The following is a 17,365-nucleotide window of genomic DNA, read 5'->3' on the forward strand; positions in this document are numbered from 1 at the left end:
ATACAAAAAAATTATACCAGGAAGAGAATATTTATATAAATATTTATTATGATAATAAAAAGAGTTTATTTATTTGAGTGCCTCAAAATAATAATATAATTTAATATTATAAATCTAAAAATAGCAAAAGATTTAGCATGGCTCTTGTTTAAATCAAAATAAAACATAAAATCTTTAACAGCAGCTTTAACATGATTATTACTGATACAACATTTGTTATTAAAAGTCCAAATAAATTTCTAGTTAATATTCTCAAAATGGTTCCTCCAGAAATATTTATAGTAAAATGTTGAAGGAAAATTATCAGTTATAATAAACACATTATTACAGTTTCTATCTTTAATATCAGTTTCTTAAACGCCGAATTTACTTCTTACTTCCGGTCTGACGGGGTTGGTGACGTCACCGTCCGGACTTCCGCAGTAAAGAGAGAGAGAGAGAGAGAGAGAGAGAGAGAGACTGGAGCGGCTCGGAGCGTCTTATTACCGATCATAACCTCTTAATAACACACTGTGCAGCTTTCTATTCCATCTGTTCACCTGATTCACTGTGAGTAACACCGAGTTCCTCCTTATGACGTCAAAGATTCTACTTCTAATTAGAATATTCATTATCATTCTAATCATCATAATAATTCTAATAAAATAAGAATGATGATGATGATGATGAAGATGATGATGAAGATTGTGTGTCTGTGTTTGTGATCCTGGCTGATGTTTTCTTTGTGTAAATGTTCAGAATAAGTGAAAGTGTAGTTTCTGACTGTGTTTTATCTCCAGTTTGTTAGAAAATGAGTTCGAACAGCAGCTGGTCTGCAGAAGAGGATCAGTCCTCAAAACTCATGAGGAAGGCAAAAGAGTCTCCGTTTGTCCCTATAGGTGAATCTCACACACACACACACACACACACACACACACACACACCTCTGGGTGAATCACACACACACACACACACACACACACACACACACACCCTAGGTGAATCTCACACACACACACACACACACACACACACACACACACACACACACCTCTGGGTGAATCACACACACACACACACACACACACACACACACACACACACACACACACACACACACACACCCTAGGTGAATCTCACACACACACACACACACACCACACACACACACACACACACACACACACACACACACACACACCCTATAGGTGAATCTCACTAGAATCAAAGCTGGAATGTAGACTTTTATCTTGTTATCACTGTAGTCGGTTCTTTAACCGCAGTGTGAGGAACATCTACAGCTTTCAAAGTTCACATTTATGTTTTTATTGTAGAATTTTACACTCTGCTGTAAAAGACTTCTGTTTTGAATGTGTGTGTGTGTGTGTGTGTGTGTGTGTGTGTGTGTGTGTTTAGGAATGGCGGGATTCCTCGGAGTCGTAGCGTACGGATTGTACAAACTAAAATCTCGTGGAGATACGAAGATGTCTGTGCATCTGATCCACATGAGGGTCAGGGCTCAGGGCTTCGTGGTCGGCGCCATGACGCTCGGTAAGAATCAGAACTTTCACCTCGTCCTCAAATAGAGTTTCTGTGGTCACGACTCGACCCCGGGGCTGAGGGTTAGATTGATAACAAGCTATTTTAGACATTTGACCTTTCTGTGACCTTGACCTGTTATCAGCTGCAGAATGTATTCAGGTGATCTTCTGCTTCTGTGTATAATCCACACAGAAATTAAAGCAAAACACACACACACACACACACACACACACACACACACACACACAGTTTATGACAGGTCGAAAGAGGAATGCACACGCACACACTCACAGCTCAGCTGATTGGTCGTCTGGTGAATGGCAGGGAATTGTGGGTAAAAATAGCACTTGGTGAGAGTGTGAGAAGAAACAGACTCCAGTGTCTCACCTCAGGTCTGCTCATGGTTTTACACTGAACCTACATGAAACAACAAGAAGCTTCTCCAACATGGAGCACACCACCTAGCAGTTCCAAACATATTCAAGTGTGTGTCTGTGTGTGTGTGTGTGTGTGTGTGTGTGTGTGTGTGTGTATGTGTGTGTGTGTGTGTGTGTGTGTGTGTGTGTGTGTATGTGTGTGTGTGTGTGTGTGTGTGTGTGTGTGTGTGTTAGGGCATGTGTTTAGTCATAGCTATAGAAATTTACCCAATGACGTTGTAGCCACTCTGGTATGTAGAGTGGTGCTGGTGGGCGTGTCCCGGTCCAGTGGGCGTGTCCCAGTGTGTGTATGTCTTTGCCCGGTTGTAACGCAGGTGTGTGTTGTGTTGTGTTGCAGGTGTGATTTACTCGATGTATAAGGAATATCTGGCTCCCGGAGAGAAGTGAAGCTGCAGCTCCACATTTACACTCGTTTATTTCATCCCTTTATTTATTTATTTCACCATTTAATCTAATTTCAGCACTACAACAATCACACAGATAATAATATAAAACACACACAGAAACATATTAATTCTATAATTTATTCATGTTTAGATTTGAAAGAATTACAGAAGCTCCAGAAGTTTGAATTGAAGTCTGTGGATTTAAGAAATATTTTATTTGTATAAATATAAAAAAATATACATGAACATAAATTAAACTTCAGTCATATTTCACTGTGAGATCTCACACACACACACACACACACACACACACACACACCAACTCACACTTTCACACACCATCACACACACACACACAAACACAAGTGTGTGTTGGTGTGATGGTGTGTGTAAGTGTGAGTTGGTGTGTGTGTGTGTGTGTGTGTGTAAGTGTGAGTTGGTGTGTGTGTATGTGTGTGTGTGTTGATAAGCAGCTACAAAGAGATTTTAGAATTTGAATTTGCGTTTTCTGGGCTTTAATTTTTAACAGTAAAATATTTACACTCGAACTCTGCATCATCACTGAGTCTCTTCTAATCATTTCATTATTAAACAACTACATGTATTTTATTATTCCTTAAAGTGCAGCTGATTATTTATTTATTTAGATATTTATTTGTTTATTTATTTCTTGTCATCTTCAATCCTCCGAGTCTCGACGGCGACGAGACGAAAACTCGCAGTTACCATCATGAGGACGAGACGTTATTTTTAATATGCTTTATTTATTTAACTCTTTATTACAATTTATCCAAATCTTACTCTTGTTTCTGAATAATATGATTTTATTAATAATGGGTATAAATACACACACAGTAAAGAGAAAAAAAAATCACAAATAATCACGATTTATGATCACAGCTGATGTGTAACGCCATCTGGGGTGTGTGTCTGCAGCTCATTTGCATATTGTCATAAAAACAAACTATAAATATCACACCTGACACATACACACACACCTACAAATGTTTTTCCCTGCCTTAGCCCCGCCCTAATCCAACCAGGCCACGCCCCCTTGCAAATGTCCTCGAAGAAGGACGGAGTCTAAATTCTATAAAAGTCTTCTGCTTTTCCTTTACACAGTAAAAAAGGATAAAAATCTTAATTTTGACCTTTCACCTGGAACTGTTTCTCATCTGGATGGAATCCAGCAAACACTTTATAAAAAGGATTTTGATATAAATCAAAAATATTCTTTAACAGCAGTAACGCTCGGCGATGAACACGCCGTCTCTCAGCGACTCGGAATGTGCAAAAATATTACACAAAATCTAAACATTTCAGCATCTGCATAATTATTATACAGATTATATAATTATAATATATTACAGATTATAATCAGACTCGTGTGTGTGTGTGTGTGTGTGTGTGTGTTCCTCAGTCAGGAGGTTCTCCAGAACAGCAGCTGTGACAGTAGTGCAACATCACAGATGAGACGTTCTCAGAGGTAAAGATGTTACACTTCACAGCATCTCATTAACCTCGACACAGAGAGTGTGTGAGGGAATGTGTGTTTATAGCTGCTATAAAATCAGTAATAACAGGAACACACTTGCTTCACATTTCCAGCAGATGAAGGTAGATGGCGCTGCTGCATTAGAGTAATATAGCGTGTGCTGGCAGAGGGACGTGATCAGCTCAGGTGTGTATCACATTTAGAAACGGAGATTGGAGCTCATAGGTTAAAGTCACGTCCACACTAATACGTTTTGTTGTTTTCGTGTCGGAGTGTGTGAAAAACGGAGGTTTTTGAAAACGCATTTTTAGTCAAAGAACCAGAAAAAACATTTAGAAGGTTGAAGCATCTTATGCTTTGTTCATGTGCAGTGCAGAGACATGAGAGTTTTCAGACGTTTCGTTGCAGATGAGCAACTTTTGGGAAACATCTAAAAACAACGATGTGGACGCAGAGCATTTTAGACGAAAATTCAGTTTTGAAATGTATCTGGATTAGTGTAGACGTAGCCTAAAGCATTAGACCTTGGATCAGACGGTCATAAGTAGAGGTCGACCGCTGATTAATTGGCACCTACATTTGATTGCTGGAACTATCATCAATAATCCATACCAATAGTTTTTCTGGGTTACATTATAAAGTACGAGGGATTCAGTGTCACCACGTGCTGTTTATTTAAACTGTTGTTTTTATTCAGTTTGGATTTTAATGTTTTTATTTATTTGGAGTTACTTTATGTTTAAGTTTGAATGCATGTCTGATTTTCCTCAATGTTTATGAATAGAATTAATATATTATTTTATATTAAGGTATTAAGGTGGGAGCTCAGTGGTTAAGGCATTGGACTTTGGATCAGAAGGTCACAAGTTCAAATCCCAGCACCACCGTGCTGCCACTGTTGGGCCCCTAAACAAGGCCCTTAACCCTCACCTGCTCAGTGGAAAGTCACTCACTTACTAAATTCAGCACATCTTCGTAATTCAGTGCTGGTTTTATGGTCATAAAGTTTAGAACTATTTTACACGGAGTGTTTAATTCAGTATCCATTTAAAATAACGATTCATTGTTTATCAGGCAAGTACGATCCAATTATCGGTAAAATCCACTATCGATCGACCGCTAGTCATGAGTTCAAACCCCAGCACCACCAAGCTGCCACTGCGGGGCCCCTGATCAAGGCCCTTAACCCTCCGCTGATCAGTTAATCGCTCTGCATAAGGGCTTCTGCTAAATGCCATAAATTTCAATCTAAAACACTGCTTCTAGACAGGATTCTAAATATAAGATCATATTCTGGTCCTTTACACACCGTGTGTGTGTGTGTGTGTGTGTGTGTGTGTGTGTAATCATGTCCTTGTGAGCAGTGTTAATTTTAGCTCCTACAGTAAGGCAGGTGCCACAGTGGGCGTGGCTTAGTGCACAGTAGTGGGAGGAGCTTCAGTAGCTAATTATAATAAAATATAATTTGACCAGTGATTCAGGGTTTGCTCACAGACACACGCTCTGATTGGCCGTGTGCAGATTCACTCCCACACGTGAACACGGCCTTCAGAAACGTGTGAAAATTAGATAAATATATCAAATATACAGCTTAGTGTAGGGAACAAAACATCACTACGTAGTGTGCACTACAGGAAGTGAACATCCAGTGTTCTGTTGATTAATAATAATGAGAATAATGTGTGTGTGTGTGTGTGTGTGTGTGTGTGTGTGTGTGTGTGTGTGTGTTATCGCTCCACGTCTGTCTCGAGGTTGTTCAGCAGGTATGAGTCCATGTGGCTCTGCACAACCTGAACATCACAAAACACACAACAGGAAGTCAACATCACCATTATTATAGTATTACACATCTGTGTGTGTGTGTGTGTGTGTGTGTGTGTGTGTGTGTGTGTGTGTGTGTTGATCAATAGTGTGTTTTACAAAATTAGGAAACGCTGTGATGATGTCATCATGAGTAATATCCAATGATGAGCCTTATTACAACTCAACACACACTCACTATAATCTCACACACACACACACACACACACACACACACACACTTCCTGAAATTCCCCACACCAAGAGGAAATTAAGTTGTGTAAATCACAGCTCATGCAGTATGGACATGATTGGTCTGGTGTAGGTTCTGAAGCAGGAGATCTCCATGGATAGTCAGTCACCTGGATGAGGAGGTCTGATGCTGAAAGACCTGAAACTCCAGCAGACTTCAGGAACCTCAGTGAGTAAGCATCTCAGCATGCGTCAGCAGGACATATTTAATAAGTTTCTTTCTGGTTCTGGAGTCAGATCTAGGTCTGTGAAGATCAAGGGTCGGGAAAGGTGACACTCAGGGTTCTGGAAGGTTAAGCACCAGAGTGACCATGATGAAAAACTCAAACAAACTAGGAGCAGACCCTGAAGAACACAACCCAAGGTGATCCTGAGGGGGGGTGATTGGGCTGTCGAGAGATCACCACTTTATTAAGTCCATTAACAAACATGAGTGAGAAATTCAGAGCAAAGTGTAAAGCTGAGAGCAGGAGACGAGAGCTCATGGAGATCATGATGTGTAGCAAAGCGAATCCAAAAGTGCCATCAAACAGCACCGAGGAAGGAAGTGAAGATCAACTGAAGCACTAGAGATCTAGACAGATACAAAAAGCTCTTGAGAGGAGAATGTAGCTCTGGCAGGGGCTCCATCTCCATGTCTCGAAAAGAGAACATCCATGGGCAAGGAAAAACACCACCTCATTCAGGATGAGCTCCAAGCAGGTTTGGATGAAGCCAAAGCTGCAGGATGGGTGGTGATCAGACACCAGGAATAGAGGTGAGATACTTGTTCCATGTCTGGTTCCTGAAACAGGCTGTTAATGTTAGTTTTATAGACAAAGAAAGAGCAGAACACCAGCTGGATGAAGACCACTGGAGCATATTCTCTGCAGCTGCCCGAAGGCCCTTGGTAAAGGCTGCTGTTGCTGTTGGAACAACCAGATGTTCACAGCAGTTATTAAGATACCGGCTGTGGCCTTCACCGCTGTCTGTAAACGTGCGTAGAGAGTAGCTCGAGGTGAGCAGATGAAGTTTTCAGACCATCAGGTCATAAAACCTCTACAACACTAACCTAGTAACCTTTTCAGATGCTACCATACAGGTGGTCAAGGAAGACTGACAGGAGAAGAGCGCGTGGAGGAGGCGTATGAAAGGAAGGATATCAACACCAGGAGTTGTGAAGCAGAAACCAGTAAAAACACTTGCTGTGAACCAGTGACGGTCAACTGCAGGGGCTTTGCAGGTCACTCAGTCTATGAAGTCATGATAAAGATAAAGAAAGCAGTTGATCTTCACCCAGGCATTGTCACCTAGGGGTCTGAAAATCAAAGACCTGAATAATAATGAGGAAAGATCTCAGCATACACCAGTGTCAGGTACAGATTATTATTTTGTTTTTGATGATGATGATGATGATGATGAAGTCCTCCTGAGTAAAAGTGTGCATGTATGGGATGTTGAATAAATCTGAGAAATTTCACCTTCATTTGAACCCTGTTTCATTTCCCTCATCGCTCTGAACCACGTGATCATGTGACATGTCTGCACGCAAACTGATAAGAAGTTCATGCAGCAGAAGAAGAAGAAAATTAATATGAAGATAGACTTACTGTGGACGTTTCCTGAACTAAAGCAGCAGCTTGCAATAAAATCCACAACACAAAACACTGGTTATATTAAACCTTTATAGTCATTTAAAAACTCAGAGCAGCTAGGCTAATTAGCAAATATGCTAAATGAGCCAATATGTTTATTCATTTGTGAGAATAATAAAGTGCTGAAGTTTTATTGAATCAAAAAAAAAAAAAAAAACCTTCACAAAATCTAATTTCAGCAAAAGAAATGGCTTTCAAACGTCCTGTGTTATCAGCATGCTAACCGGCTAACTAGGCTAACTCGTGTGTGTGTGTGTGTGTGTGTGTGTGTGTGTGTGTGTGTGAACAGTGTAGAAGTGTGTTATATAAACTGATATTATAGAAAACCTTTTTGGAACATGTGAAGGAGTTTCAGAAACATCTCACAATCCTCATCTCTTTATTTCTGTCAGGACAGGAAGTGAACAGGCACAGCTCAACGCTACACACTTTTACACTATTAAACAATTTTCTAACACACACACACACACACACACACACACACACACACACACACACCAGGTCTTTAACTTCAAAAATCCCATACAGCGTCAAAACGCTCAGTTAATGATAAAAAAAATGTAAGCAAACAAATAAATAAATAAATGCACATGGGGCACGTGGAGACATCCCCAAGAGCACTACACCGAGGGGACATCCCCAAGAGCACTACACCGAGGGGACATCCCCAAGAGCACTACACCGAGGGGACATCCCCAAGAGCACTACACCGAGGGGACATCCCCAAGAACACTACACCGAGGAGACATCCCCAAGAACACTACACCGAGGGGACATCCCCAAGAGCACTACACCAAGGAGACATCCCCAAGAGCACTACACCAGGAGACATCCCCAAGCACTACACCAAGGGACATCCCCAAGAGCACTACACCAAGGGACATCCCCAAGAGCACTACACCAGGAGACATCCCCAAGAGCACTACACCAAGGGACATCCCCAAGAGCACTACCGAGGGACATCCCCAAGAGCACTACACCAAGGGGACATCCCCAAGAGCACTACACCAAGGGGACATCCCCAAGAGCACTACACCAAGGAGACATCCCCAAGAGCACTACACCAAGGAGACATCCCCAAGAGCACTACACCAAGGAGACATCCCCAAGAGCACTACACCAAGGAGACATCCCCAAGAGCACTACACCAAGGGGACATCCCCAAGAGCACTACACCAAGGGGACATCCCCAAGAGCACTACACCAAGTTATTATCCTGGTGCTGCAGGTCCCTTTTTTAATATCTAAATATAATTCATTAGCATAAAGTTTGATGATGTCAGAATTCTGATCTGATTAATTTATTCACACCTTCACAAATTTATTATCAAAATACCACAACACACACATCACTGCTACTTGCTACAAATATATACACACACACACAAACATACACACGCACACACGTATATATGCATATACGTGTGTGTGTGTGTGTGTGTGTGTGTGTGTATATATATATATATATATATATATATATATATATATATATATATATATATATATATATATATATGTGTGTGTGTGTGTGTGTGTGTGTGTGTGTGTGTGTGTGTGTGTGTGTGTGTGTGTGTGTGTGTGTGTGTGTGTGTGTGTGTGTGTGTGTGTAAATCAAGCCATAAAATAAATTAATTTTGAAATTCTCACACAGGGTTTTTAAATCTTCATGTTTCACTAAAATCTTGCATCACTTCACATCCTTCAGTTTATCACAGTGAACATTCTGCACCTTTGGAACATATTTAACATGTCTAGAACACATCTAGAACACATCTAGAACATGTCCCTAAAATGCAGCAGTGCTTCAGAGAAATTAATTATAAATTATTAGTAATTAAACAATGACTTTCTACAGGTTATGTAAACTGAGTAAATAATTGTATCCTTATAGACCTGGTGTTCACAACCACTATATTTCATGAACATCTGTAAAACACACACACACACACACACACACACACACACACCCCTAAACACTAGCATTGCTACTGTTTAAGGAATGTTCTGTTCTGAAAATTTGAATGTTTAAGGCTGTATTGTGTGTGTGTGTGTGTGTGTGTGTGTGTGTGTGTGTGTGTGTGTTGTTTAGGAGTCATACTCCGACTCTTCCTCTATGAGCACACTGGGTGGGTGTCTTACCCTGCCGCAAACATCCACACAGGATACGCCCAGTGCGATCAGGCAGCGCCACACCTACAGGAAACACCACTGTGTTTAATAACACACTCTCACACACATGTACACACAATTACACACCTACAAGACTATAATCCATTTAAATGTGATGTTCAGTTCTAAACTGAACCTTGTGATGGTTGGTGAAATATACTACAGGTAGTGGTCGACTTACGACCAGGTTTAGGACCGACAGACCGGTCGTAACACGATTTGGTGGTAAGTAGAGTAGGCGATATGTACAGTACTGTGAGATGATGCTGGAAGCTGGTACGCACTGTCGTACGCCGCGGCTAGCGATTGTGGTCGTAAAGTCGGGTGGTCGTAAGTCGACAACTACCTGCATAACATACTAATACATACTAATATACACCAATACACAACAATATACACCAACATACACCAATACACACTAATATACAGTTATATACATTAATATACACCAATACACACTAATATACAGTAATATACATTAATATACACCAATACACACTAATATACAGTAATATACATTAATATACACCAATACACACTAATATACAGTTATATACATTAATATACACCAATACACACTAATATACGTTGATATAAACCAATACACAGTAATATACACTAATATATTGTTATATATTGTAATTTATAGTTAATACACACTACACAGGTGTGTTTCAACAGTTCAGCATTCTGCTATTTACTGTGATTGTACCACCACTGTGTGTGTGTGTGTGTGTGTGTGTGTGTGTACACTTGTGTTTCTCACCAGGTAAGAGACGAAGCAGAGGTAAGCGATGGAGAGCAGAGCAGACAGGACGTAGAGCAGCACACTGTTTAGAGCGGTCACATACACCACCACAAAGTACAGATTAATCGCACACACTAACAGGATGGTGAAACCTCCTCCAATCTTCCAGAACCTGCGCACACACACACACACACACACACACACACACAATTCCATCATCAGAATCCTTTATACAATTTAATGCTGACAGCCAGCCAGAGGGCGCCGTTTTAGTAAAGTATTAACATCTGTCTGTCTGTCTTTCTAGCCACCTACATTACCAGTTAATAATATATATAATAAATTGTGTGTGTGTGTGTGTGTGTGTGTGTGTGTGTGTGTGTGTGACAGACGTACAGGCCATTAGCGAAGTCATTCATGATAGATGTAAGGCTGGTGAAGGTCAGGATTGGGATCAACGCAAATGGGAGCTGTGTGTGACACAAAACACTTGATGAAGTAAACACACACACACACACACACACACACACACACACACAGACCTCTCCAAAATTACACACACTTCCCACTCAAAAAACACATTAGCATGGGTTAAGTTAACTCCCACAGCGGACTGGTGAACTGACCTGCATGCTCTGCAGTACGTTGAGGAAATCGTTCATGCCAGTTAAATGTGTAACATCCTGGAAAATAGCCACAAGCAGCGTGGGGAAGATAGCAATGGAGCGCGTTAATAACACTCGCGCAAACCGAGACCAGCGCAGGTTCAGAAAACCCTGAGAGGGACAGAGGGAGAGAGAGAGAGAGAGAGAGATTATTATCTGTTCTCTCGTATTATTGTGTTGACACACAAGGAATTTGGTTCTTGCTGTTGGTGACTCAGCTAGAGTAAAAGTACAGACAAATATATATAGTACAGTAAGTGTAGTGTACAGTATATAGCTCAGGGGCACAGCGCTGAGTCAGCCATCATGCAGCGCCACTGGAGCCCAGAGGGTTAAGGGCCTTGGCTTAAGTGCCCAATAGAGGCAGCTTGGCGATACTGGGGCTTAAACCCCGACCTTCAGATCATAACCCAGAACCTTTCCCAGTGAGCTTCCACATGGTGTGTATAGTGTGTATAGATGGTGTGTGTATATATGGTGTGTATAGTGTGTATAGATGGTGTGTATAGATGGTGTGTATAGTGTGTATAGATGGTGTGTATAGATAGATGGTGTGTATAGATGTGTATAGATGTATAGATGGTGTGTATAGTGTGTATAGATAGATGTGTATATAGATGGTGTGTATAGTGTGTATAGATGGTGTGTATAGATGGTGTGTATAGATGGTGTGTATAGTGTGTATAGATGGTGTGTATAGATGGTGTGTATAGTGTGTATAGATGATGTGTATAGATGGTGTGTATAGTGTGTATAGATGGTGTGTATAGATGGTGTGTATAGTGTGTATAGATGGTGTGTATAGATGTGTGTATAGTGTGTATAGATGTGTGTGTATAGTGTATAGATGGTGTGTATAGTGTGTATAGATGTATAGATGGTGTATAGATGATGTGTATAGATGGTGTGTATAGTGTATAGATGGTGTGTATAGATGTGTGTATAGATGTGTGTGTATAGTGTGTATAGATGTGTATAGTGTGTGTATAGATAGTGTGTATAGATGGTGTGTATAGATGGTGTGTATAGTGTGTATAGATGGTGTGTATAGATGGTGTGTATAGTGTGTATAGATGGTGTGTATAGTGTGTATAGATGATGTGTATAGATGGTGTGTATAGTTTGTATAGATGGTGTATAGTTTGTATAGATGGTGTGTGTATAGATGGTGTGTATATGTGTATAGATGGTGTATAGATGGTGTGTATGTGTGTATAGATGTGTGTATAGATGGTGTGTATAGTGTGTATAGATGGTGTATGTATAGATGGTGTGTATATGGTGTGTATAGATGGTGTATGTATAGATGGTGTATAGATGTGTATAGATGGTGTGTATAGATGGTGTGTATAGATGGTGTGTATAGTGTGTATAGATGATGTGTATAGATGATGTGTGTATAGTGTATAGTGTGTATAGATGGTGTGTATAGATGATGTGTGTATAGATGGTGTATAGATGGTGTGTATAGTGTATAGTGTGTAGATGGTGTATAGTGTGTGTATAGATGGTGTATAGTGTATAGATGGTGTGTATAGATGATGTGTATAGATGGTGTGTATAGTTTGTATAGATGGTGTGTATTGTGTGTATAGATGGTGTGTATAGATGGTGTGTATAGATTGTGTATAGATGTATAGATGGTGTATAGATGGTGTGTATAGTGTGTATAGATGGTGTGTATAGATGGTGTGTATAGTTTGTATAGATGGTGTGTATTGTGTGTATAGATGGTGTGTATAGATGGTGTGTATAGATGGTGTGTATAGTTTGTATAGTGTGTATAGTGTGTATAGATGTATAGATGGTGTGTATAGATGGTGTGTATAGATGGTGTGTATAGATGATGTATAGATGGTGTGTATAGTGTGTATAGATGGTGTGTATAGATGGTGTGTACAGTGTGTATAGATGGTGTGTATAGATGGTGTGTATAGTGTGTATAGATGGTGTGTGTATAGTGTATAGATGGTGTGTATAGATGTGTGTATAGATGGTGTGTAGATGGTGTGTGTATAGATGGTGTGTGTATAGTGTGTATAGATGGTGTGTATAGATGTATAGATGGTGTATAGATGGTGTGTATTGTGTATAGATGGTGTGTATAGATGGTGTGTATAGTGTGTATAGATGGTGTGTATAGATGGTGTGTATAGTGTGTATAGATGGTGTGTATAGATGGTGTGTATAGTGTGTATAGATGATGTGTATAGATGGTGTGTATAGTGTGTATAGATGATGTGTATAGATGGTGTGTATAGTGTGTATAGATGGTGTGTATAGATGGTGTATAGTGTGTATAGATGATGTGTATAGATGGTGTGTATAGTGTATAGATGATGTATAGATGGTGTGTATAGATGGTGTGTATTGTGTATAGATGGTGTGTATAGTGTGTATAGATGATGTGTATAGATGGTGTGTATAGTGTGTATAGATGGTGTGTATAGATGTGTATAGATGGTGTGTATAGATGGTGTGTATAGTGTGTATAGATGATGTGTATAGATGGTGTATAGTGTATAGATGTGTATAGATGGTGTGTAGTGTGTATAGATGGTGTGTATAGTGTGTATAGATGATGTGTATAGATGGTGTGTATAGTGTATAGATGATGTGTGTATAGATGGTGTGTATAGTTTGTATAGATGGTGTGTATTGTGTGTATAGATGGTGTGTATAGTGTGTATAGATGGTGTGTATAGATGGTGTATATAGTGTATAGATGGTATAGATGGTGTATAGATGGTGTGTGTGTATAGATGATGTGTATAGATGGTGTGTGTATAGTGTGTATAGATGGTGTGTATAGATGGTGTATAGATGGTGTGTGTATAGATGGTGTGTATAGTGTGTATAGATGATGTATAGATGGTGTGTATAGATGTGTGTATAGATGGTGTGTATAGATGATGTGTATAGATGGTGTGTATAGATGGTGTATAGATGGTGTGTATAGATGGTGTGTGTGTATAGATGGTGTGTATAGTGTGTATAGATGATGTGTATAGATGGTGTGTATAGTGTGTATAGATGGTGTGTATAGTGTGTATAGATGGTGTGTATAGTGTATAGATGATGTGTATAGATGGTGTGTATAGTTTGTATAGATGGTGTGTATTGTGTGTATAGATGGTGTGTATAGATGGTGTGTATAGATGGTGTGTATAGTTTGTATAGATAGTGTATAGATGGTGTGTATAGTGTATAGATGGTGTGTGTGTATAGATGGTGTGTATAGATGGTGTGTATTGTGTATAGATGGTGTATAGATGGTGTGTATAGTGTGTATAGATGATGTGTATAGATGGTGTGTATAGATGGTGTGTATGTGTGTATAGATGGTGTGTATAGATGGTGTGTATAGATGGTGTGTATAGTTTGTATAGTGTGTATAGATGATGTATAGATGGTGTGTATAGTTTGTATAGATGTGTGTATAGATAATGTGTATAGTTTGTATAGATGGTGTGTATAGATGGTGTGTATAGTTTGTATAGATAGTGTGTATAGATGATGTGTATAGATGGTGTGTATAGTTTGTATAGATGGTGTGTATTGTGTGTATAGATGGTGTGTATAGATAATGTGTATAGTTTGTATAGATAGTGTGTATAGATGATGTGTATAGATGGAGATATAATGCATAACTAACCTCCATGACGAATTGGCCTGAGTAGGTTCCTGTCATGGTGGAGCTCTGACCCGCTGCCAGAATCCCCAGCGCCCAAATATACAACGCTGCAGGCCCAAAGAAACAGCCCAGGACCACACCCTGTTACACACACACACACACACACACACACACACACACACTTTATCAGGCTGCATGTGTCTATCAGTTTGTGTGTGGGTGTGTCTGTTTGTGTGTGTGTTATACCCCTTTGTAAATGTCGACTTGCAGTGTGTTGTTGTTAAGTGGGAACAGGTCTTTGTGTATACTTCCGGTCTGATTACACTGTAGATTCTACACACACACACACACACACACACACACACACACACAGAAACGTATTAAAAGTGAAAAAAAAACATTTAAATCACAGCAATGAAATCAATACATTTTCTCACACACACACACACACACACACACACACACACACACACACACAGATGTAGGTGTTAGCGAGTGTCTCACCACTTCCATGTTGGTTTTATTGTAAAAGGCCTCAGCAAACACGGACACCACGAAGACGTTGATGAGGAAGGAGAGGAAGAGCGCGATACAAGACTCGATAAAAAAATATTTATTTGCCTCCTTCACTTCCTTCTTATTCGCCCGATCCACATCTCGAGACTGTAAACACCATTAACATCTTCATTAACATCTTCATTAACATCTTCAGTAACACCTTCATTACTTCATTACCGCCTTCAGTAACACCTTCATTACCGCCTTCATTACCACCTTCAGTAACACCTTCATTACCGCCTTCATTACCGCCTTCAGTAACACCTTCATTACCACCTTCAGTAACACCTTCATTACCACCTTCAGTAACGCCTTCATTACCGCCTTCATTACCGCCTTCATTACGCTTCAGTAACACCTTCATTACCACCTTCAGTAACGCCTTCATTACACCTTCATTACCGACTTTATTACCGCCTTCATTACTTCATTACCGCTTTATTACCGCTTCAGTAACACCTTCATTACCGCCTTCATTACCGCTTCATTACCGCTTCATTACCGCTTCATTACCGCTTCATTACCGCCTTCATTACACCTTCATTACCGCCTTCATTACCTTCATTACCGCCTTCATTACCGCCTTCATTACCGCCTTCAGTAACACCTTCAGTAACACCTTCATTACCGCCTTCATTACCGCCTTCATTACCGCCTTCATTACCGCCTTCATTACCGCCTTCATTACCACCTTCAGTAACACCTTCATTACCGCCTTCATTACCGCCTTCATTACCGCCTTTATTACCGCCTTCAGTAACACCTTCATTACCACCTTCATTACCGCCTTCATTACCACCTTCAGTAACACCTTCAGTAACACCTTCAGTAACACCTTCATTAACACCTTCATTACCACCTTCAGGAACATCTATATTACCACTTTTCTTAACACCTTCAAATTAAAATTGTATTTGTCACACATACGATTAGGACATGCAGTAAAATGTTTTGTTATTCTGAAATCCTTCATTAACATCTTTATTACATATTACAGCAGTGTGTGTTCATCTGTATGAATAAATACCACAAACAGAATAAACACACACACATGCATTACCTTAACGAGGGCAGAGTGCAGGTAGATGTTATGAGGCATTATAACTGCTCCAACAATCCCAACTGCCTGCTCCAACTGTGCAGCTCCGCAGCCCTGACAGTATGGAAGAAACATCCCCTTCAACACCTCACCCTGATCCGGGGCTACACGCACATACTGCAGGAACACACACACACACACACACACACACACACACACACACACACACTTAACATTCCATATAAAGTGAAATGGAATATAATGTTTTATAAATGAAAAGCACTGATGGATGTAATGAGATTAGTGAGGATTATTTTTTACCTCGTAGCCGAAAGCAACTGCCATGATGGTGATGAGGAAACCAAAAAAAGCTTCCAGTTTACGCAAACCTGCACAATACAAATATAACGGCACACTTTCATACACAACTACACACAAAATCTCTATATAACTATTAGAATCATGTGATGACTGTACAGACTCACCGTATTTATCCAGAAAGAGGAATACAAACGTGTCCACAATGGTGATAAGTACACCTGCCCACAGGGGAATCCTGAGGGGAGGGGCAACCAAACATTCAATCACTCAATCACTTACTCATTTAATTATTCTGTCACACAATCGATCATGCAATAGTTTAGTATGAATGAAGAAGAGTAATGAGACAGTTACCGGCCCACAGACAGCAGGTTGAGAGCGATGGCACAGCCGATCACTTCCTGCATGTCAGAGCCAATAATGGCCAACTCCACCATCAACCAGAGAATGATCCGAGGAACCTGCAGAGAAAATTGCCATCACCATTATCATCATCATCATCACCGTAATAATTAGTGTCTGTAATATGTTGTGTGACTGGATTGTAGATGAAGCCTTCATTTTTTCTAGACTGTAAATACTGAAGAAAGAAATGTGTTACAGCATAGTGTACTACAGTATACTGTAACACAGTACTGCTACACTGGGGTGTTACCGTGTAATGTTACAGCCTTATGGCATAGTGTTATGTTGTACTACACTGTAA

At 40.1% G+C, this 17,365-nt stretch overlaps 2 protein-coding genes and 2 long non-coding RNA genes across 5 annotated transcripts in view; 2 read left to right on the plus strand and 2 right to left on the minus strand.

Annotated features, from left to right (window-relative positions):
- Positions 1-427: 427 nt before the first annotated feature.
- On the plus strand, positions 428-2,685 carry LOC124402237 (HIG1 domain family member 1A, mitochondrial-like). 2 transcript variants are annotated; one of them, XM_046875101.1, is made up of 4 exons: positions 428-549; positions 780-878; positions 1,396-1,530; positions 2,296-2,685. In XM_046875101.1, exons 2-4 carry the CDS (start codon positions 791-793, stop codon positions 2,343-2,345), a joined length of 273 nt encoding a protein of 90 aa, XP_046731057.1. In that variant the 5' UTR covers positions 428-549; positions 780-790; the 3' UTR covers positions 2,346-2,685. The 2 variants fall into 2 exon arrangements, with proteins under 2 accessions (XP_046731057.1, XP_046731058.1); XM_046875102.1 differs by having other exon boundaries at positions 788-878.
- A 465-nt stretch (positions 2,686-3,150) lies between these two features.
- The window catches only part of slc11a2 (solute carrier family 11 member 2), an 18,015-nt gene continuing 3,800 nt past the window's right edge, over positions 3,151-17,365 (minus strand). Inside the window, exons 5-16 of the mRNA XM_046875096.1 lie at positions 17,014-17,120; positions 16,824-16,894; positions 16,660-16,727; positions 16,360-16,515; positions 15,246-15,404; positions 14,988-15,074; positions 14,763-14,882; positions 11,069-11,218; positions 10,839-10,912; positions 10,461-10,614; positions 9,665-9,718; positions 3,151-5,629 (exon numbers count right to left, since the gene is read on the minus strand). Of these exons, the coding sequence (XP_046731052.1) occupies positions 5,567-5,629; positions 9,665-9,718; positions 10,461-10,614; positions 10,839-10,912; positions 11,069-11,218; positions 14,763-14,882; positions 14,988-15,074; positions 15,246-15,404; positions 16,360-16,515; positions 16,660-16,727; positions 16,824-16,894; positions 17,014-17,120 (1,263 nt within the window). The 3' untranslated portion in view covers positions 3,151-5,566. The remainder of the gene's footprint in view (positions 5,630-9,664; positions 9,719-10,460; positions 10,615-10,838; positions 10,913-11,068; positions 11,219-14,762; positions 14,883-14,987; positions 15,075-15,245; positions 15,405-16,359; positions 16,516-16,659; positions 16,728-16,823; positions 16,895-17,013; positions 17,121-17,365) is intronic.
- LOC124402239 lies at positions 5,637-8,102 on the plus strand. Its single transcript, XR_006928685.1, has 2 exons — positions 5,637-6,888; positions 6,959-8,102. It is a non-coding gene; the product is annotated as an uncharacterized LOC124402239 (long non-coding RNA).
- Positions 15,747-16,351, minus strand: LOC124402238. The gene is made up of 3 exons (XR_006928684.1): positions 16,147-16,351; positions 15,859-16,110; positions 15,747-15,758 (listed from the first exon to the last, which is right to left on the minus strand). It is a non-coding gene; the product is annotated as an uncharacterized LOC124402238 (long non-coding RNA).

This window comes from Silurus meridionalis, chromosome 19 (assembly GCF_014805685.1).
Source record: "Silurus meridionalis isolate SWU-2019-XX chromosome 19, ASM1480568v1, whole genome shotgun sequence".
Classification (NCBI taxonomy): domain Eukaryota; kingdom Metazoa; phylum Chordata; class Actinopteri; order Siluriformes; family Siluridae; genus Silurus; species Silurus meridionalis.

Excerpts from the sequence above, each read along its gene's own strand:
- LOC124402237 (XM_046875101.1), top strand. The coding sequence starts at position 791 with ATGAGTTCGAACAGCAGCTGGTCTGCAGAAGAGGATCAGTCCTCAAAA. Across the intron at positions 879-1,395 it reads GTCTCCGTTTGTCCCTATAG|GAATGGCGGGATTCCTCGGA; the intron begins GTGAATCTCACA and ends GTGTGTGTTTAG. Across the intron at positions 1,531-2,295 it reads GGTCGGCGCCATGACGCTCG|GTGTGATTTACTCGATGTAT; the intron begins GTAAGAATCAGA and ends GTTGTGTTGCAG.